This window comes from Meles meles, chromosome 9 (genome assembly GCF_922984935.1).
Source record: "Meles meles chromosome 9, mMelMel3.1 paternal haplotype, whole genome shotgun sequence".
NCBI lineage: Eukaryota > Metazoa > Chordata > Mammalia > Carnivora > Mustelidae > Meles > Meles meles.
Window position 1 is genome coordinate 50353141 of NC_060074.1, and position 26529 is coordinate 50379669.

Consider the following 26529-nt stretch of genomic DNA (forward strand, 5'->3'; position numbering starts at 1 on the left):
GGCCCAACAGGAAATCAAAGAGATGCGCTGCTGAAGATCTGAGAGAAAATCAAGCCCATTAGATCTCCTTTCTTTGGAAAGGCTTGTGGGCATTTCTCACTTTATGAGCCAAGGGCATGGAAAGTGTGACTCAGGAAATGGAAGGAGGTAGATACTCACCTTGCTCATCGTCAGGGCATTATTCTTTGCCAGGACAATCTCTGGGGTGTCTGTAATGCATGTGAATTTGAGCTGGTCTGCGGGCTGGCGGTACTTCCTCTCACTCAGGATTTCTCCAGCTCTCTTCACCTTCTCGACCTCTACTGAGCCAAGGGGCACCCATCCAATGCCTCTCAGCCACTCGAGATCAGCCTTGTAAATAGCCTGGAGATGAAATAATGTCAAATATCACCTTGACAGCCTGGTGTCTGATCTTGATTTAGCATAGACAATGTATAGTGCTGAATATTACTTGCTGAATTAATGCTGAATATTGAATTTCTGGGAAGACCCACAGAACTGACTTACTTTGCTGAAAAGTGGCTAGCTAGCCAAACACTTTGTCCCTGAAGGTAGCCAATGTTTATTGGTTTAAGACAAAATCTGTGCTCATTTTAGCAGCACATACACTAAGGACTCATAACATCTAATAATATGCAATCAATTTCATTGATGCAAAACCATTTTAAGGAAATTAGTGACTGCCACCTGATAGAAAGCATTCTCTGATTTGATTGCCTATTCTGTCAGAATACTGCTTGTTCCTATCCCATGGGGCAGTGGTCTCCACAACCAGCCATATGTCATAAAGATGAACACTACCAGCTGACCACATGTTGAATTCATGTGTTTTCTGGGGATGACAAAAATGGTATCTTTTTTCATGTGATTCTATATACATGCTTCTAAACCAGAGAGTACATGTATTTTTACACTTATTTATCTTACCCTCAATCCCCTTCCTTGTGTTATAATTCAAGTAAAAAAATATTTTATTCTCTTCATTTTTCTTTGAATTTAAATATTTGGCTAAAAGAGAACTTTTCTGATAAGTAAAGGTAATAGTTCTTTTTGCTTGTATGTTTTTTTGGGAAAACTCTTTTTTACAATGTCACTATGTTTATCACTCTTTCAAGAGTGGCTGTTTGTCAGAGCTTGATCAAAAAAACAAAGAGCTACTATACCAATGAGGTAGCATTTGAGTCCCAAGGACAATCTACCAGCTGATAACAAAAGTGCCTCACGTATTTCTAAAGAGCTGTTTTCAGCTTCTTAGAAAAATTGTCTCAATATGTATAGTTCATTCTTTTTTTTTTTTTTTTTTTTTAAGGAGTTCAGCTCATTTTATTTATTTTTTCAGCGTAACAGTATTCATTCTTTTTGCACAACACCCAGTGTTCCATGCAAAACGTGCCCTCCCCATTACCCACCACCTGTTCCCCCAACCTCCCACCCCTGACCCTTCAAAACCCTCAGGTTGCCCCAACCTCCCACCCCTGACCCTTCAAAACCCTCAGGTTGTTTTTCAGAGTCCATAGTTCATTCTTAAACTTCCTTGCACAAGTAATAGATATTTCTTTTAAGTGAAGCAGTCAGAAAAATGATAATGCAATCAATTCGTTTGGAAAATTAGGGTATATTAAACCAACAATTCTGAACCTGACATCAATGAACTTGAATGGAAAAACATGATATCTTTATTTTTATTAACCTCTAATTGAAATAGAACCTGTCTTTCAATTTAAGTAGAGGTTACAGATCATAGTAGCATTAGCACTATGTGAGACTTTGTCAGCAATAACAATCACAAATATTTTCATGTCCTATTACAGTTGTTGCAGGCATCCTGAAATATTTATGCTTATTACTTCTTTGAAATTAAATTAGTTATTGCACCCAGTGCTAGATCTTTTTTTTAATGTGTTAAAAAGTGTGCATATTACACTATAGATTCAGTTTAATGTCTTCGTAACCATATTTCGATATGATCAGTTTCTTCTGAAACATATATACTCCATTTTATGCATTTCATGACATTGTCTTGAGGAGCTGTCCCTGGTCTCACAGGATTGCCAAAAGATTCCATGGTGCAAAAAAGTTAGAATCACTTTAAAAAATCTTTTAAACATATGCTGATGTGGTCAGCACCAAGGAGGTTATCTGTCACATGGACCCTCTCTATCCCCAAAGCAAAAAAGGTAATTTACCTAGTAAGACCTCCTTCTCCTCTTCCTAACGGAAGGTGACCTTGTCTGAAACAATCCTCTCCTTTCTTTTGCTAATAACTTCCTTGTTCTACCCTCCTTCCTATAAAAACCTTCTGTTTTTTTACAACTCTTTGGAATTACCCTCTACTTGCTGGGTGGATTGCTGCCCCATCCATGAACTCCTTCATGAAGCCATTTAAATCTTCAAATGAACATAACAGAAATAAACACATGCTGATAAATATCAGACCCACTCACATCACTCTGAAGGTCATATGCCTTCCGGGCCTGAATGACGTCATTCTGATCAGGCAGACACATCCATTCGTGTAGGGGGTGTCTGTAGTCTATGTCACTGACTAAGGTCTGGCACTTCTTGGCCAGCACCAACCCCAGCATGTCCACTGGGCTGCTGAACTTGGTCTTCCACTTCTCAAAGTCCTTCTTGTACTCCCTGTCACTCTGGATCTTGGCCACATGGATCGACCACATTATCTTGGGGTCATCCTCAACATTCCGGGCCCCAATATGGTGGCCGAGCTGTTTGCGGTAGCCTTCCTTGTACTTGTACTGAAAAAAGAAAAGGGATATGAGTCTAATGTTAAGAACGTCTCATTTATACTACATTTTATAATTTCATACACACATTACTTCTTTGGATTTTTCTTTTCCTAGTGTGAAGGAGAAAGGTTAATATTATCAACCCCGTTTTATAAAGTAGAAACCTAAAGCCTAGAAGGGTTTTAGGTGATTTGTTCAAGATGATATCACAAGTAGGTGAGAGCTACTAGTTCTTAATATTTTTCCTTTCTATTAAACTGCACTACCTCTATTACATGTGATTACATAAAAAGGAAAGATAAAACATCTTGTACGATCTAAAAGAATGTCTACTTGGGGCGCCTGGGTGGCTCTGTGGATTAAGCCTGCCTTCAGCTCAGGTCATGGTCTCAGGGTCCTGGGATTGAGCCCCTCATTGGGCTCTCTGCTCAGCAGGGAGCCTGCTTCCCCCTTTCTCTCTCCCTGCCACTCTGCCTACTTGTGATCTCTGTCAAATAAATAAATAAAATCTTTAAAAATAAATAAATAAAAGAACGTCTACTTAAAGGATGTGACTATTTTTTTTTCTAAAAATGTGTTGTTAAGGATATTTTAGAATATATCTCTTATCATTAAAATTTACACTGAATGCCCTGATTGAGAGAATGGGCCACATTTAGAAAGTCTCACCATAAAATCTCTCTCATTAGCCTGTTATGTCATTGAACTTTTACCAAGACAGACTCATGTCTTGGGTTAATATTCTATACTTTTAAAATTTAAGAATAACATGGTCCATTTTACTGTGAGATGATCTTAGTGTGGGCTGCTCTAGAAAATGTTTTGATTAGAGAAGGAATGAAGCGGAAGTCTACAGCACAGGGTGCTTCCTGGAGAAAGCTTGGATTTGGGTTCTAAGGAACTCTGGTACAAAATGAGACATTAGACACCCTCAAGAGATGTTTTTCATGAGAAGAGAAGGGATACAGAGAAGAGACAAGGGGGTGCTGAGAAAAAGCTTCAGTTGCTTCTCAATTTGTCCATATAAGCAGTTAGGGGCATCTTGGTAGGAGAACCTCACCAAAAGTTACAAAGAATGAAACAAAACTCTAAAATGCATCCATCATCTAGTCTTTTTTTAATGCCAGAATAAATGGATAGAAGTAGTGGGAAAGAATTCATATTTTTATTGGCTGACTTAGATGTGCTTTCAATGTTTTTACAATTGCTGCTCAACTTCTGAGATTCAAAAATATGAATCCATTTTTAGTGTGTATAAAACACTCATTTTTAAAGACTGTACCTCTATGACCCTGACCGAATAACAGGGATAATGGACACAGTATCTTGTGGTTTTGTTTTTATTTGCAATGTTGTACGTGGGGGAATCACTACATGAAACTGACACTTGTAGAGATAACCAAAATTCTGGCAAGAAAAATGACAAAAGCTGCCATTTGGGAACATCTTTGAGTAAGAAACGCCTCTTCCAAAAACATCAACTTACATCGCTAGCAATATCTCTTGAAGCCTTGGCCGCCTGAATTGGGATGGCGTCCAAACGCAAGTCATAGCCTTCCTTCTTGGACTCTTCTAAAGCAAGTTTATAGAGTTTCTGTAGAAAAGAGAGTCATTAATCATTACTCCTTTCATAAAAAATAAAGCTGTTTATTATTAAATTTTCCCTGTCCTCATTTAAACTATAGAAAGAAATCCACAAAAGCAAGTATGAGGATGGGTTTCATAGGTGCTTAAGGCCTTTAAAGCACATGTTCTAAACTTCAGGATTTTACTGATTGCTAAATTTTAAAAAATATATGGGTTGGGGGAAGATCAGCACGTGGTTGCCAAAATTTCATTTTGCCAAATAAGCACATGTAAAAAAAAAAAACAAAAAACTACTATCACCATCATGATATAAAAGAAAGGCCATCTTGGGGCGCCTGGGTGGCTCAGTGGGTTAAAGCCTCTGCCTTTGGCTCAGGTCATGATCCCAAGGTCCTGGGATGGACCCCACATCAGGCTCTCTGCTCAGCAGGGAGCCTGCTTCCCCCTCTCTCTCTGCCTGCCTCTTTGCCTACTTGTGATCTCTGTCTGTCAAATAAATAAATAAAATCTTAAAAAAAAAAAAAGAAAGGCCATCTTAATAGTACAGAAGGAGATAGAATAAGGACATTATTTTCAAATTGAATATATTTGGATTTAAGAAAAACTCCAAGTATTGTATTTATTTTTTCTCATTTTGCTATGGACTATCATCACAGACCACGATCAATCTGTACAGTAGGCTTTCAGAATAACTGCCCTGATGAAAATGCTGGTCCTGAGGTGCCTAAAAGTTACCATTTAATGTTCTTTGTAACATTGTTTTAGGCACCTCAGGACTAGCATTTTCATCAGGGCAGTTATTCTGAAAGCCTACTGTACAGATTGATCGTGGTCAATGTTACAAAGAACATTAAATGGTAACCAGAACGTTACTGAAGCTGCAGAATAATACAGGGCATGACAACGCACTGGGTTCCAATACAGCATATGCCTGCTCAGTAACTGTTTAATCAGGTAATGACTTGACTCCCACACTGTAGGGGAAGTCACAAGGAATATTAGTCCCACTGAAGTAGTTCTTCATGAGCATTCCATTCCCTGATACTCAGTTGCTAAAAGGCCGGTCTACACTGTGGACCTACCACACAGGGCAAAATTGAATCAAGAGAGAACTCTCTTCTACCGACATATAATAAATTAGATGAAACATGACACTAAGGAAATAGTTAACAATTGCTCATTTTTGCCTTACTGTTCATTATATGATCAATAGTGTACTCACATCACTGTAGTTTATGCGGTTTAGTTTGGCGAGCATGATTTCTGGTGTATCTGGCATGACATGGATTGTTTTCTTATCATTGTCCCAGGCTTCAGTATATAAGCGCTGTGAAAAAAAAGAAAAGATGAGAAAAATTACTTTGATATTCGTATTTTTCCTTTATGTGTCACCTTTCCTCTAAACAAAGTAGAAATGAAATGACTAAAGCTGCATAAATTCCTACTTTTCATGTAGATAAATTACTATTTCCAAGAATATTTAGCTTACTAGTTTACTGTTTCACTGACTCGGTTGTTACTCTTCCTTATTAAAATTCTTTAACAATTCTGAAATGTATAATTGGGTTGCAGTACTTAAACTGCAATTATGAAATAATTACAGCACATAGTATTTTTAATAGTTTACTATCTTGAAGTATTAGTAAGTGACTATGGTAATATAATGGAAAAACCATTTTAGAAGGTATCCTGAATCCTAAAAGAATTATAGGAATGCAGTAACATGCCAGATTTTTTTACCCTTTTCTATGGTGAATCCCTCGATCTAACAGTAAGGGGTAAAAACTCACCTTACTCATGTTCATAGCATTGCTCTTGGCCAGCACCTGTTCCGGAGTGTCAGTTATGCTGGTAAATTTCAGTGTCTCTGGACGCTGACGGTAGATGTTATCACTCAGTATCTCTGTGGCCCTCTTGGCTTTAACAACTTCCATGGAACCAATTGGAACCCAGCCAATGCCTCTCAGCCATTCAAGGTCTGACTTATATAAATTCTGCAAATCAATGGATAAGAAACACATTTACTAATTCAAGTTTCAGACTCATTGTCACAAAATGGTTAGAGAAATACAAAAGTACAGAGGAACAGATAAAAGTTCCCAGCCTAGCTGCTCACTCCTTCACAAGCATTACTGAATCCTGAGAACAAGGTTTTTCTCCCTGAGCATTTTTTGGTACAGAGAATTGTACCAAGAACGGTGAAAGAACTTTTATAAAAAGTAGAAGACACCTGTGCTTGAGGGTATTATAGGATTTTTACACAAAAGCAGAGCTTCTTTAGCTTTGGAAAATCCACTCTAATAGCTGCCAGTAAGACCCCCCCACTCAGACCAGTGCTATGTGAGTGTTGTAGTCACAACACCTCTTGCTTTTTTTTTTTTAAGGGGAAAGAGGTGAAATTCAACTATAGTAATGAGTTTCAACATGTAGTAATGTTAACCCTTGCAAATCACACTCTTGATCTGCATTTTTAAATTGGAATATAATTAACATGTAACAATACATTAGTTTCAAGTCCCCACATGATGGTTCAGTATATGAATATATTGTGAGATGATCACAAGAAGTCTAACATCCATCACCGCACACAGCTACATTGTGTATGTGGAATAAGAACTTTAAGGACATCTTTATATCCACTTTCACAATCACAAAACGTCAAGTGTGTAATGTGGTCTTATAAGGAAATTATATTAGATATTACCCTAATCATTCATTTTATTTTACTCTCAATAGTGCATACTAACCGTTTATAGAATTAAATGACCAGTTTTGAAAAAGACAGGAATATCTTAGTATTTCCCTGTCGGTAGTTATAAAATAGAAACGTTTATTAAAATGACTTAGTATAATATACTTTTGTTCCTACCTCTTCCACCTCCCTCCACACCCACAATTCTACCTCTTCAGCCAAAAATGTGCAGCTGTATATTTTTGAGAACTCAGTTTCACCTAGCTCATGCAAAGCAAGCCTGAATCATCAAGAAGAAATATACCTATATATATCTTATTCCCTCTTTTACATATGAGTTTTGGGGAAGAAAACCCTGAAATGAATTGTAGTGCTTTCTGTGGGAAACACTTTTTAAACATTTAATCATGTGTTGTTTGAAATATACAAATAAATTCCAGTTCATTGGCATTAGAAGGCAGGGACACGTCTTAGATCTGCTGTCGACATGCAGAACAAACTTCGGGGTACTCACATCGCTCTGGAGGTCATAAGCCTTCCGAGCGTGGATGATGTCATTCTGGTCGGGCAGGCAGGTCCACTCGTGCAGAGGATGTCTGTAGTCCACATCACTGACCAAGGTCTGACACTGCTTGGCCAGAACGATGCCAAGCATGTCCACTGGGCTGGTGTACCTGGTCTTGTATTTCTCAAATTCTTTCTTGTACTCAAGGTCACTCTGCACTTTGGCAATGTGCAGAGACCACATTATCTTGGGGTCGTCATGTACTGCTCGGGCACCAATGTGGTGGCCCAGCTGCCTACGATAAGCTTCTTTGTATTTGTACTGAAAGAAAGAAACCAGTGAATAAGAAGGGAGCACTGAGGGTTACTCCCTGTCATTCTTTTTGCGATGAGGCTCTTTTGTGATGAAATCCTTAAGACTCTAAGGGGTTTCGGGGCACCTGGCTGACTTAGTGGGTTAAGCCGTTGTCTTTAGCTCGGGTCATGATCTCATGGGTCCTAGAATCAAGCCCCATGTCGTCAGGTTCCTGGCTCAGTGGGGAGTCTGCTTCTACCTCTGCCTCTCCCCATTGCCCCCATGCTTGCTCTGTCTCACTCTCTTTCTCAAATAAGTAAAAGACTATAGGGCAGTTTCATCGTGTGCTGCTGAGACGCCACACATTAGAAAATGCTTACTCCCATCAAGGAGGATGTTGTGCTCATTTGCACATTTCCACAGAAGAACACCACAATCCCTTTATACTATGGTAAAAAAAAAATGTATGTTGATAAAAAGTGATTAAAAAGTGAATTGTGAAAAGTACAGTGATAAACAGGGTCTCAGAAGTTGGTCATGTGGGTGGATTCAACGGAAAGGTTTATTAATCTTTCTTTCTAGGGCATTCTGAGAAATAATTTCCTCTACACAAATAATCTGGAAGGGTAGCTTAAAAATAGCCAATTTTTGTTGTTTTAATAGGTACAAAGTTTCAGTTTTGCAAAATGAAAAAGTTCTGGAAGGCTGTTGTAGAATAATGAGAGTACACTTAACACTGCTGAGCTATAGACTTGAAAATGATGAAGACAGTAAATGTTATGTTTTCTCTAATCGTGATTAAAAAGAAAAACCTACAAAAATGAACAATTTGCTACTATTTGGATTAAAATTAAAGTTGTCCAGGAATCTAAGGTCTTCATTCTCGGGGTAAAGGAATATTGATTTTGTGGACCCCTCACCAAGGACACATAGCTTTTTTGCTATTCTCTGTCCTGCCTCAAGTCATGGGAGAGAGCGCTGTTAAAGCCTGCTTCTTTCCTGCCATCTTTGTCTTGAGTATATCCTGAGTAGAGCTTATAAGATTTTATGAGAAGCTCAACAGATGTCTAGCTAGCTTTAATCAAGGTACTCAATCTTATTAAGCAAACACCAAAGGACAAGAGTCAAAAGAACCACATTGTAGTCCAGGTTTTGTCTCTGTGATGCTTGTGATCTTGGGCAGGTTACCTACTGTCTCAAATCCTCAATTTATTTGCCTGCACAATGAAGGCAGTTCAGATGGAGGACTACAGATCCATGGATGATGACTACAGAGACTTCCAGCTATGATCCCCTGTGCAGGGGGCTTGGCCTATTGATGGCAAAGGGAAGGATGTGATCAGCTCTTACGTCACTGGCAATGTCCCGGGAAGCCTTGGCAGCCACGATGGGAATGGCATCACTTCTCAAGTCATAGCCTTCTTTCTTGGCTTCTTCCATGGCCTGCCGATAGAAGTTCTGAGGAAAGAAGTAATGGCTTTTAGGTACAGTACTCAATTGTACTCTAAAATTGTATTTTTGTCCAAAGAAGACTATTTTGCATGCAAAACTAACTGTACTAATATAGTCAGCCTTAAATCTTTTTTAAAAATCTCTTTCTTTTACTTTTTATTTATCCAAGCTATTTAAAATGTAAAATTTTACATTCAGTTGGTTTTAAAATTGCAAGTATTCTTACACAAATCCTTATAGATTTTAGACACCAAGTCAATAACTTTCAAACGTGTTGGATTATTCAGCACTTGCTCTTCTCATGAAACGACCATGAAATGTTGATTTATTTAACTCCAAATTTGAATTAGAAACAGTTTCATTAGCAAAGAATATGGGTATGTAAAAATACACAATACCTACCACTGTGAGTACATATGTAAAATCAAACAGTGAACTAAGGTTAATCTGCTGTTCTTGAATGTCTGTTAATACTGATTTGCTCCCTATTCATATTGTCAACTGCTAGAAACTGCTAGCAGACATAAGAATGACAGGTACCAAGGATTTAGGAGTTGAAAGCACAAAACAGAAAAAATTATATTTGATAAATTTTTCTGTAAATTGGAAAAACCACCTGACTGTTCATTTTCTGTGGTAGGACAGATAAACAGACCATGGAACACAGGTGTGCTATGGGAACATAGTTTGAGAACCAGTGCATTAAACAAATCATCTGTACTGAGGCAGTCAGCCCCTTTTGCTTGTGAGCCACCTATAAGAATTTTGACCAATCCTGTATCGTGTTAAAACAAAATTTTAAAAAATTGTTAATATTGTTTTTTAATTAAAACATGATAAATAAGATTCACATTTTAATACCTTTTAAACATAAAACTTATTACATCTCTTGTTATTTTTGTGATTTATAGGAATTCATGGTACTTTGAAAAAGGTTTTGGTGGATATTAATTACTTAAATTGTTTGGCACAGCTTTTTGTTTTTTAAAACTCTCAGGCATGCATCACATTATCAGCCGCACAGGTATGCCCTTCTTTTTTTCTTTTTAGAAATAAAATCTTTATAAAATCTTTTCTAATCAAATATCTTAATGCATGTTTTAATATTTAAAAATGTGTATTTTCCTTATTTTGAAAAACTTCAAACCTACAGAGAAGTTTTTAGTACAGTGAACTTCCAGCTACCCAGATATTAGCACTTTTGCATATTTACTTTCTCTTTCTCTTATATGTATGTGGTATGTATATTACTTATTTCCAATAATAAGGACCAATCACGAATAAACTGTAGACATCATGGCTTCTACTTTTAAACACTTAAGCTCATGCACTGCCCAAGAATGAAGTCATTTTTTTTTTTAAGATTTATTTATTTATTTATTTGACAGACAGAGATCACAAATAGGCAGAGAGGCAGGCAGAGAGAGAGGAGGAAGCAGGCTCCCTGCGGAGCAGAGAGCCCGACGTGGGGCTCGATCCCAGGACCCTGGGATCATGACCTGAGCCGAAGGCAGAGGCTTTAACCCACTGAGCCACCCAGGTGCCCCGAAGAAAGTCGTTTTTACAACCATAGTATATTTATTAAATTTGGGAAGTTTAATACTGACATAATACTGCTACCTAATAGATAGTGAATATTCAAATGTCACCAACTGTCCTAGTAATATCCTTTAGAACAATATTGTTTTTCTACCTAGAATCCAGTTCAGGAGCACGAGTAGCATATGGCTATCTCATCTGTTTCTGGGCCTTTAATCAGTGCTTTTGTTTTAAAGTGAAAGAAGAGTGGCCAAGAAAGAAATGGACCCCAGTTCAACACGGGGCCCTCCCAGGCAGGTAACTCAGAAGGGTACCAGGAAAGTGGCAGCTATGTTAAGTGATCTGCTTAAAACAATGCAAGCCAGCATCCCTATTGGAAAGAGTTTTTGTTACACCTCAAGGACAGCTGAAGTTGGAAGGTAGCTCATCTTTACGCCGCCAGAGACACGGTTCTTAAATGGGTCTATGATGGAGTAATTTAATTCTTAACTCCAGTTTCTCCCCTTTCCTCTGCTAAGCGTTACTGAGTCAAGGAAAGCAGTCACAGAACCCGTAGATAGTTCTGAAAAAAAGGACTCAGAAATCACTGATGGTTTTAAGGGTAAACAATGACCTTGATTTTTTAGGGTTTTATCTGTCTTCCTACTTTACAATGTTCAGTATTTTGTCATTGTATAAAGGCTATATAAAAACAACATTTTAAATGTAAGGCAAGGCTTTAAATAGTGTGGCAGCAATAATGAAAACTAATTGCTTCATTATTATGCCCCATTCTCATGTTAAATTGAATTAAAAATACTGGAATAATATCTGAATTTTAAATATGATGCAGAGGTGCTTACTTTTTAAATGATCTAAGAGTCCTAGAAGGAAGTTATTGTATGTTTTTAATGTAGATTAGTATGTGACAAATTACATTCTTCCCAGGATAAGATTTTATAAGGAAAAGCTAAAGTGAAAATAAGAATAAATTTGATACATTTGAGATATAATCCTAATAGCATTTGGTCTTAAAAATTCCTAGAAATGTTTATTTTGAAACTGGAGAGCCAAATAGCTCCTCCATTATATTTTTCCTTGGGGGACTCTGTCCTTATGTATAAGTAGAAAAATATGTTTAAATCATCTCATGTCTTCAGGCCAAAGAAATAAATTTATTTCATTCTTTCAACATTTGAAAAAGATTCAGGGCTTCAAAGAAGAGAATACTTTTGGTTACCATTCAAGACAACGTTTTAAACCTTGTTTGGTAAGTTATTTACCCAAGAGAACTAGATAGAACAGGTAAATGGGAATTTAAGAGAAAAAAAGTAAAATGTGGTTGCTTTGTTTATTTGGTGTGTATTTATTGAGCTAAGTATGGAATGAAGGTACCAGTTGGGTTGAAAAACTCAAGAGAGCCATTCTGAAATCTAATCTTCAGGATACAGCCCTTAGGGAATTAACATCCTCATGTAATTTTAAAGAAAATTAATCCAGCTGAAAATTATAGAAATAACAGCCTCGATTTCCTCTCAGTCTGAAAACAAACAAACAAAAAGCTACCTATATCATCTGACCTAATTTTAACAAAAGGGAAAGGCAAAAGCATCATTACAGTTTGGGATAGAAACTAATTTCATCTGTCTAGGGTGAGACAGACCCCTTTGGATAAGCTAAACCAACAGAGAATCTCTGTGGCCAAGAGAAAAATTGCTCAAATTGCCATGGGCAATCAAATACTTATGATTAGACTTTTCTGGTCTACTTCATAATGCTGGAAGAAGGGAAATCATATCCTCTTCATTTCACTTGTCATGGTTACTTGATACAAACATGCCTCTTCTTTAGGGTCACAAAATTATAGTCAGAAGTAGTTAATATAGATAGAAGAATGAATATGGTCAAGTCTTGAAAATGAGTACTTAATTTTCCAATGTTCTCAAACTGAAGAAAAATCCTTTTTTTTTTAAAAAATGAAGACACACAAACATGTAAGAAATCAATTTCTTGTTGGATAAACCAGATAGTTGTTAACTTTGGCAAGTACAATTGGGCAAGAAGCTGTTTCTGCAGCAGTATTTCTGGACTACAAAGATATGTGATGACAAGTTTAGGGAGGCGGGAGATAACACATAAAAAATATATTTTATTGTCCTCAGGCAATTTTGAAATGGATGGATTTGAGAATTCTCACTTTCATTCTTGCAAATAAACAAGTTATTTTGAGCATGGTAGATAAATCTAATTTGTATGGTAACTAGAGTGTATGAGGAAGAAATCAAAGGTTATTAGGCATCTATTTTGTGTCAGGCTCTATGCTGGGCATATTATATACAACTTTACTTAGTCACCATAAAAATTTTCAAGATATGTATTTTTATCTCATTTCACAGGTAACCGAACAAAAACTCACAAAATATTTAAGTACTAATCTGATAAATAATAATCATTATTTTTAAATTAAAATTATAAGTTTCAATCATTAATAGTTGGGAGTTTTTTTGCTTCTCCAACATAGAGACATTTTTGTATTTATTTCTGTATCATTTTATCTATCTATCTTTTGATAGATGGCACAAATATTCAGGGTATGGTGATGGGCATAAAAAGATAAAACTAAATTAACTGGTGCACATGAGAATTAAATTCAGAATTCTAACTTTTTTACTACATCAACAACAACAACAAAAATCAATGAGGTCAGATCGAGAAACCAAAACAAATGGTCTTACCTCACTATAATTTATTTTATTTTGTCTTGCCAACATAATTTCTGGTGTATCAGGCATGATGTGGACTTGGGTCTTGTCTTTGTCCCAGGCTTCTGTGTATAAGCGCTGGAATGATAAAAAGGGTAATGAATTAGACAAACAATATTGTAAATAGGAGTTTCTAATTTAGAGATCATGACAAATTTGAAAGCCAGGCTCCTCACTATCCACGCTGTGTGCTATATGCCAATAGTCTTTGATCTCTTTGAAATTACAAGATACTTATTGTCACTAAATATAAACATGAGCTAAGATATGAAAAGAAAAAGTGTGTGTTTTGTTACAGGATCACCTCCAATTAAATTACAAGCAACTATTTTCTAAGCATATACAAATATCCCTACGTACTATGTCTACATTAAATACTTCCCATGGTTTTGTTCGTGGTTTATTAACTGCAAATGTAACCGGGTATGCCTTCTCCAGATTTCTTTTTGAAAAATATCATGGAGATCTGCATCTCACTTGTTTGTTTCATACTCACCTAGAAAAGTACCCAACAAGAAAGAAACCTTGATATCAGACCATGTATTACTCTCATTGGCTGCAAACAAGTTGAACACCAAACATCTATCCTATTCTTTACACTGGCTATTTCACAAGAGATGTCAAAGCAGAAATTCCCACATACATTTTTGGAATCCTGATGTAACTGAATAGAGAATGCAACCAAAACACTAAACACAATATGGCAATTGGATAAAATGAAAAACACTACATTAACCATAGATATTCTCAAGGATGTATGGTTCCATTTTAGTTTCGCCCCAAATTGGGGGCTTACCTTGTTCATATTGAGGGCATTGTTCTTGGCCAGCACCTGTTCCAGGGAATCAGGCACACTAGTGAACTTGAACTGGTCCGGAGACTGGCGGTAGATGTTGTCACTCAGTATCTCCGCGGCTCTCTTGCACTTGACCAAATCCAGAGACCCAATGGGGACCCAGCCAATGCCCCTCAGCCACTGGAGATCTGACTTGTAAATGTTCTGGTGAGATCAAACACAAAAGCAAGTCTTACTTAAGCTGTTACGACACCTGCTTTAAAAAAACGAAAGAAAAAGGCTGAAAAACTTTAATAGCCAAACTTCACATCTATGTCTTTTCAAATACAAAGCCCAATTAGACCTTCATGGTACCATGTTCTCTTCAATAGGAAAGTAAGGCACACTCAGTGAGAGGCAGAGAGAAAAAATATTATTACTTCTGAGGCTTCAGAAGTAATTATCTGTGTATCATTTTATCTATGTATCACCATTATCTATGTATCATCATGCATTACTATCATAAGCATGGTCACCGATGGTATATAATGGGTCATAGTACTCACGTCACTCTGGAGGTCATAGGCCTTGCGGGCATGGATGACATCATTCTGATCAGGCAGACACATCCATTCGTGTAGGGGATGTTTGTAGTCTATGTCACTGACTAAGGTCTGGCACTTCTTGGCCAGCACCAACCCCAGCATGTCCACTGGGCTGCTGAACTTGGTCTTCCACTTCTCAAAGTCCTTCTTGTACTCCCTGTCACTCTGGATCTTGGCCACGTGCATAGACCACATTATCTTGGGGTCATCCTCAACATTTCGGGCTCCAATGTGATGGCCAAGTTGCTTTCGGTAACCATCTTTGTATTTGTACTGAAATAAAAGTAGTCATTTAAAAAATAAGCATGAATAGAAAGGGCTAAAAGTATTGTTAGTTTAAAACATCATTTTTTAAACATCACATAAAGCATCAAATTTAAAATAAATTTGGAATCATCTGAATATCAACTCATCTCTTCATCCTAAACTCTGATTTGATTGTAGCAATTCTCTAATGGGAAAACAGGCCAAACTACATAGTTCTATGGTTTGCAGACATTAAATCCCTGAAAATAAAGGCAGCAACACTTCCAGCATATCAGTCATGGCAGTATACTGCCTTTTCTTCATCTTGGGTCAGTGAAATCACTAACCCAGAAATTTACATACAGTTTTGCGAATGCTATTCCCCAGTCCACAGGTACTATATTATCTCCCCTGCCCATCCTTCAGGCCTCCCAGTTCTAGCTCTGTTGACCTTCACTGGGTCATCTGACTCCCTAAAATGGACTGGTTGTGTTTTCTATCCTGCATTCCCCGCTCTGCTGGAGATCAGATTTGGCTGGCATTTCTTGGGATTCCCCAAGTGAGAAAACAGATTATATGACTAAAAGAAAGCATTTTGGTGGTGGTGTAAGTTCTGAGTGGATATTCTCTCTTCACTTTAGGCAATAACATCACACAAATCCTAATGTATACTTATGGAAGCCTGAATTCTTCACCAAAGGACCCGCTTCTTTCAGAGGACAGCAGAAAGACAATCAGGATCACCATTTTATTGCTCTTGGTTGTCTTCATTTTTCTGTTTTCATTTAATAAGAACTCAAGAGGAAACACTTAAGGTAATTTTCCAAAGAAAGGGTTGGCAAAAATCCAGATCAGACTCATTGAAATGTACATTTTCCTAGATCTGGCTGAACACGGTCTTCTTCAGATGTTGAACCAACACATGTAACCAAGTTATTTTTTAACCCTTCTGTCATTTTCTCATTTCTCTATAAGCTACGTGTTCAAAATATGGAGATAAATGTCTCATAGCTATAGATATGAGCGACTATAGACTCAAATTCAACTTTATCTTGAAGATACCCTCTCCACCTATGGGACATGAATATTAAAGTGATTTAGACTTAAACTTATAAAGAGTTTTTCCGATGAAAAACTTTTTTTTTCATTTAAAGAACAATAAATATGCTTTAACTGGCACCCAGATGCATCTCCCTGCTGTAATGATGATCATTCCTCCCCACCTCCATCTACATGCACATACATGGAGTGTTGCTACTCACGTCACTGGCAATGTCCCGGGAGGCCTTGGCCGCCACGATTGGGATGGCATCGGCTCGCAGGTCGTAGCCTTTCTTCTTTGCTTCTTCGTTGGCAAGTTTATACAGAGTCTACGAAAAGAGTGTGAGAGTTAAAGCAAAATGTTTGACAGTGACAACTGGGAGATTGCTAAGTGACATAACAAGTAATTTTAAAAAGGACAGACTCTAGAAATAACCTAAATTTCTAGCAATATTGAAAGCAAATAAATTATATCTTACCAAAAAGAAAATATACACAGCTTTAGAAATTAAATCAGTTAACACAGATTGATATATTAGTCCATTATATATATTATAGATTAATATGTATCATGTGGTTTGATATTATAATCTAGTAGTAGAGATCAATTGACAAAGTATCAATTTCTACATACTAAGTTAAAAATAACTGGAGAACAATGTTTATTATTCATATATATATAAAGTATATACACATATACTTTTATCAATTTCTTTATTAAAACATCTTTCACAATCATGTAATACTTTATAATGTTTAAAAAACGAATGAGAAAAAGACTGAAGTACAATTTAAAACATAGCTAACTGGACTATAATCGCAACTTTAAGGGCCTAAATTTGGCTGTATCATATTAGTAAAACATGCAGCTATAGATTGCATTTTACTTAAAAAAAAAAAGTAATCGGTGCTGTTCATAGAGAATAATTCTTTCCCCTGCCTGAAGCTTTCTTTCTATAGAAGGAGCTCAATTATTTTTCTCTGACCTTTCTCCTTTTTCTGCCCCTTTCCTCTCTGCCTGTGAAGAGGTGCAATGACTTAATGATTCATTTCACCAGTAGGGATGGGGTAACTGGGCACTCCCTGCTCAGCTTTGACCTTGTCCCTCTAGGAATAAGCCTAGTGCTTTTCTCTGCTTCTCTAGGCCTAGCCCCGAGGAGAGGGGAGCTGACTGCCCTACACCAGTGTGGCCTCTGCCTCTGGGAACCTAATTCTGGGATTCAGTTAGGCTCATTTAGTTCTCATACAAATGCATCCTTGAACCTAACTTTAGTGGCATAAAATGTGAGATTTCAACTTCTATTATTATATTCCTTTGTTTTACCTCTCAATTTTATTTAGCATCCAGGAAGGGAAAAGGTACATATTATCAGAGTCTCCCTTGGTAAGATTCCCAGATTTAGCAAATAAAAATATAGCATGCCCAGCTGAACTTGAATATTAGGTAAACAACAAGTAGTGTTTCAGTATGAATACTGAGCCACTATTTTATCTGATCATCTTACTGCTTAGAAATGCCAAAAACACTCCTCAGCCCCACCTTCCCATACTGGCAATGGCCATAAACTAAAAAGATAACGTGACTTCAATTTGCCCACAGAATCCTATAGCATATAATATTTAACCCAGAAATGAAAGGCTGTGATGAGTGCTAATATCTCAGAGCCAAAAGCACCACAATAGCTGAGGCCTGAGAATCTCCACAAAAGTAAATGCAGGAAAACAAACGGTAACAATGATAACAAAACCAGTGTAGCACCAACTTTTGCACTTACCTCACTGTAGTTGAGCTTGTTCTGCCTTGCCAACATGATCTCCGGGGTATCAGGCATTATGTGAACTTGAGTCTTGTCTTTGTCCCAGGCCTCTGTGTATAAACGCTATCAAAGAAGATGTTGATAGAAAAACCATGTGAAGGTGTGGTATATATAAGCCATGGAATATTACTCAGCCATCAAAAAGAATGAAATCTAGTCATTTGCAATGACATGGTTGGACCTGGAGGGTATCGTGCTAAGTGAAATAAGAGAAAGACAAATACCATATCATTTCACTCATAGGCAGGTTTTAAGAGACAAAACAGATGAACAGAGGGGAAGGGAAAGAAAAATAAAGTCAGATGAAAACAGAGGAGGAGGCAAACCATAAGAGACTCTTCACTCTAGGAAACAAACTGAAGGTTGCTGGAGCGGAACTGGATGGGCGGATGGGGTAACTGGGTGCTGGGCATTAAGGAGGACATGAGATGTAATGAGTACTGCATACTATATAAGACTGATGAATCACTGAATTCGACCTCTGAAACAAATAATCTGGTATATGTTAAATTGAATTTAAATAAAAAAAACTTTAAAAACCATTTGAAATAGGAATAACAAAAAGTCAAAATAAACACGACTGTTACTAACCTAGTAGGAAAAATAAACCAAACTTGGGTATAAGGTATTTAAGGTTGGAGTCTTAGTATTAGTTATTGAAGTTAAAACTGGGAATAACAGAAATTATTGGGAGGATTTCAAGTGTGTAATTTAGGAGGTAAATGTGACCCTCCACTTCAACGGATAATTTTAAGTGCACTAGTCGTTAGAGTATGGCAGCATCCTTCGGCATGTTAGAGAGGCTGGAGGCAGCTGGGGCTCACCTTGTTCATATTGAGGGCATTGTTCTTGGCCAGCACCTGTTCCAGGGAATCAGGCACACTAGTGAACTTGAACTGGTCCGGAGACTGGCGGTAGATGTTGTCACTCAGTATCTCTGCGGCTCTCTTGCACTTGACCAAATCCAGAGACCCAATGGGGACCCAGCCGATGCCCCTCAGCCACTGGAGATCTGATTTGTAAATGTTCTGTGAAGAAGAAAAAGGGCAGAAACTCTTCAGCAAGATTAAAAGATTTGGGGTACAGAAGCCAAGGCAATTAGTAATAAATAATGCACAGTATGGATAAGCTGCTGTGTTGTTGTTGTTGTTTTTTAATAGAAAATAAGCTCTCTGTGTCAGGAAGACTAAAAGAGCAACTGTGTTCAAAAACAACCCAGAGATGTCTCCTGGCTATGACAAAAAGTGACCATATGCTTCCAGTTGTAAGGAAAGAAAGAATCTAAATTAGTATCCTTTGTCGGTCAGTTCAGTGAATATTATTATAACGTCCATGTGTACAGGAAAACAAGCATCCCAGAGTGGGAGGAACCACAGATACGTCCAGCCTCAGGCTACCAGTAAATACACGTTAGGCCTAGTCTGATGAAATCCTCTGTAGCTATTAAAAGCCATATTGTAAAGATTGTTGGTTACTTGTAGAAATGTCATTAATAGAACATTACATGAAGAACAAACATAAAACAATGTATGTGAATAAATGACATGAGCAGGAGTGGGCTTTTTCAGTGGTTAGATTATGTTCGGTTTTACTGCCTTCTGTCTTTTTTTCCTCCTCTTTCAAAATATCTGTAATGCTCTTTAAGAGTAAACACAGAAAGAAGTGAAGCTATGGGAATGACACAGAGCCACCAAAGCCCTGAGCAGACTTTTCCCGGCCTTCGCACTGCCCAAGGCTCAGGGCAATAAACAACCATGACGTTGGTCCAAGGTCCAGTCTCTTCCCACAAAGTCCTCAGGATGAGAAGGTGGACTCCTTTCCAGAATTGTCTTTCCATACTTTTCTCCTGTGATTTATTTTTTTTTTATTATTTTTTTTAATAAAAGGTGATCTTTTTTTTTTTTTTAGCTCTCCTCAATTTCTTTTTTTTTTTTTTATTTTATTTATTTGACAGAGAGAAATCACAACTAGGCAGAGAGGCAGGCAGAGAGAGAGGAGGAAGCAGGCTCCCTGCTGAGCAGAGAGCCCGATGCGGGGCTCGATCCCAGGACCCTGGGATCATGACCTGAGCCGAAGGCAGAGGCTTTAACCCACTGAGCCACCCAGGCGCCCCACTCCTGTGATTTATTTTAAATCATTTTTCTGCTAAGGATTTTTGTGAACTCATTAAGTATTCATAACTACTTCACAGCAAAGGAACTGGACCTTTGCCCAGCTCAGTTGAAGGATTTCACCCATAACAGCAATTAGGCAGAAAATAGAGACTGCTATTTTGCAGTCTAGACAAAAAGCTTGTTGGAATTGCCCTACCCTGACTACTAATTGCCCCCAAAATAACAACTACAAGAATGAAAACAATAACATCTCATACCTCTGGAGTGCTTTTTAACTTTCAAACGACTGTTAACTTTCAAATAACCATCAAGGCTGTTTATCACAGGGCTGGGGAGGAGATCTTGGAAAGGCACCCAACTAACAGACAGGCAGGCTGTCAACACTGTCACTCCAGGGGTGACATTAGCCATTTTAACTCTCTTTCATGCACAGGCAAAGCCTTTCTTTTTGGACACAGTTGCAAAACACAGGGTGGGTGTGTCAACAACTATAGAACAAGTGTGGGTGGTTTCACAGGTGGGCTTGCATAGTTTCTGATAAGAGTCAATTACTGTCCTCCAAATCCTCTAATGTTTAATAATCCCTTCAAACAGTTAGGAACTGTGCTTCTCACATCCAGATTGATACTGAAAGCAGCTGCACTAGGTACTAGGGTCCGTCATTTCCATGTGACGGCTCCACGGAGAGCCATGCTGAGCGGTGCTAAGAGAAGACAATGTCAATGAACTGACGCAGTAGTTTACAAACACAGCAACTTCTCTTATTTCATAAGAATAACAATTAGCATTGTAGCAGGTATCAGAATTCTCATGAGAACCGGGTTTGGTTTGCAAAGAAACTAAAAACAAATTTCAGAGTAATTTTTTTTTTATATGAAGATGTGTTGTTTCTACCCCCCTACAAGAATAAAAGAAATGTCTCCATCTGGTGGACTCTGAATTCTAACATTGCTTAGTTTTGTGTTTTTTTTTTTATAGGACCAAATCCAGCTTGTAAACTTCACTTCCTCATAAAGCCTATTAAATATATTCATAAAAAGCAATAAAAGTTTATTCTGATTGAGATCTCACTCACTGATCAATAAATCTTAGCTTAAGTGGGACAATGGGCTGCATATGAAGGACAACTTTTATAGAGTTTCAATTATTTCTGAACACAGCTCTTTTATGGAAGCTGTACTCACATCGCTCTGGAGGTCATAGGCTTGCCGAGCATGGATGACATCATTCTGGTCAGGCAGGCATGTCCACTGGTGCAGGTAGTTCTTGTAGTCTATGTCACTGACTAATTCCTGACATTTCTTGGCCAGCACCACTCCTAACATGTCCACTGGGCTGCTGAACTTGGTCTTCCACTTCTCAAAGTCCTTCTTGTACTCCCTGTCACTCTGGATCTTGGCCACATGCATGGACCACATCATCTTGGGGTCGTCTTTGATGTCCCGGGCTCCGATGTGATGGCCAAGCTGCTTGCGGTAACCGTCTTTGTATTTGTACTGAGATGAAAACACACAAATCAGGTTTTTATTATAAGCCCTTGGAGATCAAAAGTCTGTACAAAATCACCTTGCTTACATCAAAGTTGTAAGTTGACTTTTGCTAATAAACATTAACTCAAGCTGGTATCCTCACCTTTACCCTTGAAGCTTAGAGAGCTAAGAATATAGATGGCATCCATATAATTATGGTACATAACCCAAATCATCTATGGCTTGGTAATAAAGAATAATTCTGGAGGAAGGTAGTGTCCACAGGAGGGAGAGGCCATTTGAACAAGGGAATTTGGAGAAATGAATTTTAGGTACTAAAAGTATGTCAGGAAAGAGATGCACTTGGCAACATGGCATGTTTCATAAGTCATAAAATGAGTGTCTGGTTCCTGGAAGGATGCAGTACTCTAGGTCAAGGACCTAGTTTAGTATACCAGTTATTATGCTAGTATAAACAAACAGTATACCACTAGTATGCTAATACAATACCAGAATTATTATACTAGTGAAGCTGAGGTAGCAGTCCAATTGGTTAGAGCATGCTCCAAGAAACTCCTGGGTTCTACTCCTGCATAGGCCAAGAATGTTTTTATTATTCCATGTCCAATGACGTTGTCCTGGGATCTGAGCCAGTTATTCAAAATACATGCCTCTAGTCTCAAAGACCACTAAGAAAAGTATGGATGGGTCAGCAGGAGGCAATATGGTACAGTGGGAAGTAATGAGGTTGTCTGGATTTTAATTCCACCACCTACTAAAGGTTTGATTTTAAACAAGTTGCTTAAGCAATCCACAAAACAGGGATAATGACATTGCTTATATCCTGGGATAATTAGGAAGTATAAGATATCACATGTTAAGCTCTTAGCACAGAATTCTCAGTACTTTCTAGTTATTATTGTTATTTATAATTATTGACATAAACTCACAGAGAGGTCCAATATACATAAACTAAAATGAGTCACCAACAACATAAAGGGCAGTGTATTGCTGTATCCCCAAATACTGGGCCCTTGATTTTTAGAGCAGTGGTCTGTTCTTTAAGAATAGGCTGAGGCACCAGGAAGGGATGATGGTTTTATTCTGGGAAGTATGTGCTAGACAGCCAGGAGCTCTTATTAAGGATACAACCTTGGGCTCGTAGCCACCTCTGGTATTGATCCACTGCCTTCTTTTCATAATCTTAGAAAGGTGAATTATAATGGCAAGTGTCCTACGAATTTTGTGACTATTGTTAGTAAAATGTGACATAAAGCCGGGACCTGATTCTCGGGGGGAGTACTTAAGTTTCTGAGTTATACTTTCTAGAAGCACCGTGATAAATTTTATATCTCCAAGCCTGCAGCTTTACTCCAATAATTCCACGTGAATGGATCTTTCTCTGTTTTCAACGGGTCAGTTTTCATTGAAGATGCGGTGTCCTAAAGGTTATAAACCGCTTGTATGAGCATCGAATTTTTCATTTCCCTCAAAACTAGGTTTTTGAAAAATCCCACATAAATATACTAGGACTTATTTCCAAAGGGCGAGGAAAGTTCTTTTTGAAGATTTAGCTCAGTGACAACATCACTTCAGCCTGATTATATACTTGGGGCGACGCTGGAACTCACGTCACTGGCGATGTCCCGGGAGGCCTTGGCCGCCACGATTGGGATGGCATCGGCTCGCAGGTCGTAGCCTTTCTTCTTTGCTTCTTCATTGGCGAGTTTATACAGAGTCTAAGTTTGGGCAACAAATATATAGACACACAAAGATGTTGACATTTACACCCCAAAATTGACAGGGGACTAAAATAATTCACTAAGTTCAACACAGGTAGGCGCCTATAATAATCTCCCACTGAGCGTTCTAAGCCCTTGCCCTGTCTGCTGAAGACTTAAAAATGATGCTTACATAGACCATTGCAGCTTTGTTTTTCATTGTAAAACTTGTGTGAAATTAACAAAATAGATATTATCCACTGTTTCAGAATTTTTAGTTACAACCTATCAGTCAGTTTTGAAGAGAAGTTTTGAAGAGAACTAAAAAATTAAGCTGAAACTTGTGCACCTAAGGTGGCAAAATATGGATAAGAGGGAAAGACTTGATTAACTGTTGATCATGGAAATTAATTCAATCCACGCTGATTCTGCACCAGCTGTGCTTTGCCGGTGCTGGGTACTTGGGAATCAAAGAGGAGTAGGAGACTTTTTCCATCATCAAGGTTTCTGGGAGAACTGATGGAAAGACTGGTAGAGTGCAGACAAGCTACCAAAAAGTCAAACCACGAGAGGTGATTTAACCATATCATTGACAAAGAGCTCTAGGGAGGAACAATCAATTCTGAATTGAGAATCAAGAAAGTTCTTGCAGAGAGACTAATCTTTGTACTGGACCTTGAGTGATGAGTGTGGTTTCAGGAGACTGGGATGGCAGTCAAGACCGAGGGCATTGCATGAATCAAAGCAAAAGGGAGAGAAAGTGCAGGGGTGTCCAATGGAGTGGGGAGCAGTGCCAGGCACAAGTGGCAGGAAAGGACTGAGAAGAACCTAGAGTTGGTCTGAAGGCTTAGTGCTAACATAAGTTTGTGCTTAATTCTATAGGAAATAGGAGACCATGCTTTGAGGAAGAATGACGTAATCAAACTTGCGTTCTATCTTCCTGTCCTAAATGAGGGGGGAAAAATAAAACGCAGGAGAACTAAACTGAGAGAGAAAAGACAAAGAAAGCAGACTAGGCAAGTTAGGTCTTCGAACCAATAGCAACACTACAGCCTCTCTGAGCTTTTGCAGCAAAGACAGAGCCCAGAATTCCAGAAATGCTCAATGGCCAGTTATAGAGGCTCTTTGTCTTCTGAAATTCCTGCACATACAGTATATGCTTTCCTTTATATAGGAAACAATACAGGACCCGTATTAGAGGCTTAGCTAAAAAAAAAACTCACTCCCTTTTGCTTTGCAAGTAGGACTTGATGTTTTTTGATTTTGGAGACAATGAAGAGTTAGTTATATAAGTGCTAAAATTATAGTTTGCATTCGCCAAAATAAAATGACTTAAGATGGTAGCTGATCTAGCTACAGTCTCTAAGTTATATCCTGCAGAAGAGTGATATACAGTTGACTTATACCTTCAAAGAAGCAATATTTTCTTTGCTGGTAGCACAAAGCTGGGAGAAATAACTAACGCATCAGCTGACAGAAAAATCAGATTCACAAACATCTACAGAGGCTTACGCCAGTAGGCTTAATCTAGGGAGAGAAACTGCAGAGAGATAAATGTCAATCTTTGAATCTTTGAATTCCTTTTAAACTGAATTTAAATTGCCAAATGTGTAAATGCAGGATAGAGGAAACCTAGCTTAAGCCCATGCAAGACAAGCCCATGTCTTGGGGTTTTAATCAAGCCCAAGTTACACGAGTCCCAGCAATGACAGAGCTGCCAGGGTGTCGAGGCCCTGCGTGCAGAATTAGAGGCCAAATGTCCAGAAATGAAAAGAAGATGTCAACTGTATTCTACACTTGCAAGAGTTTGTTTGGTTCAGAGGGTCACATTCTAGCAGGGATGTCATGTGAGGAATGCCCAGGAACTGGGGATCGCTGGATTAGAAAGAGAACCTGGGGTGAGGGGGCAGGGGAGGCACCACAGTAGTTACCCTCATCTCCACAGAGTTAGAAGACACTGGTTTTGCACGGCCTCAGAGGACTAGGGAGGTCTGCAGGGGAGGCACCACAGTAGTTACCCTCATCTCCACAGAGTTAGAAGACACTGGTTTTGCACGGCCTCAGAGGACTAGGGAGGTCTGCAGAAAGAACTCGGTGACTCTACATCAGAACCATTTCCTCACAGAATTTTCCAGAACAAATGAGCTCATTTATAAGATAAACTCCTTGTCACTGAGAACACTTAAGCAAGGGCAGGATGACAACCTATTAGGTGGGACTCTTGGAGTAGAAGAGAGGCTGACCTCTCAGCGTAAACATCCATGGCTCTGACATGGGGGCACATGGCCCTATGCTCACAGAAAGTGAAAAGGAATGGGCTCATTAAATACCCTCATGGGTCCTCTCTCTGTTTCTGTTTCTTTCACTGGGTTATTTGATAATACTGTGATTTTAGTCCTTGACTTAATTTTATAAATTAATAATCTTAAATCTTGACTTTAAACTATAATTTGGAAAAAAAAATCCTATATGGAAAATATATCTAGCACAGCAATACAGCACAAGGAGAAGATAAATGTACATTTAATCTATTGTTAATTTCCTAACTTAAAAAAATTAATAAAAGAAAAAGTTCTGATTAATTTTATGATTACTGCTTAAATCATTTGTTCTTATCTATTTCACTTCATAAGTGATAATTTGTAGTACTTGAAGTTTGACATTTAGGATGGGAACTGAGAAATGCAAGAGGTGCTATTTACATGGAGCAAGAAAAAAGGATTCCTTATAAGGTTGCTATATAGTATTATATCACCTTAGACAGATTAACTGAAATAAGACACAGCATGCAGAATTCATAGAATTAGTATCTGCCCCACCTCACTGTAGTTGATTTTGTTCATTCTTGCCAACGTAATTTCTGGTGTGTCTGGCATGATGTGGACCTGGGTCTTGTCTTTGTCCCAGGCTTCAGTGTATAAACGCTATCAAAGGAAATCGATAATATCATCAGGAAAAAAAAATCAGTATACAATTAAGAAGAATTTCAGGGCCACAAAAACTTTATAAACAGAAATAACAAAAGGTTAAACATCTTATACACATGACGTATGATAGACACATCTTCAGGTAGTTAGTTCAGAGAACAGATATTTAGTGCCTTATGATAATCTGAAATATATGTTAAGAAAAGGAAATTGAGAGTATCTTTTATGCAAAGATAGTTTTCCATAAAAATATGTTA

General features: G+C 38.0%; 1 protein-coding gene across 1 annotated transcript in view; it reads right to left on the bottom strand.

The window, feature by feature from the left end:
* The window catches only part of NEB (nebulin), a 215371-nt gene that overhangs the window by 94449 nt on the left and 94393 nt on the right, over nt 1-26529 (bottom strand). The window contains exons 65-72 of the mRNA XM_046019740.1: nt 13531-13635; nt 9176-9283; nt 7541-7852; nt 6125-6328; nt 5557-5661; nt 4234-4341; nt 2445-2756; nt 160-363 (exon numbers count right to left, since the gene is read on the bottom strand). Of these exons, the coding sequence (XP_045875696.1) occupies nt 160-363; nt 2445-2756; nt 4234-4341; nt 5557-5661; nt 6125-6328; nt 7541-7852; nt 9176-9283; nt 13531-13635 (1458 nt within the window). The remainder of the gene's footprint in view (nt 1-159; nt 364-2444; nt 2757-4233; nt 4342-5556; nt 5662-6124; nt 6329-7540; nt 7853-9175; nt 9284-13530; nt 13636-26529) is intronic.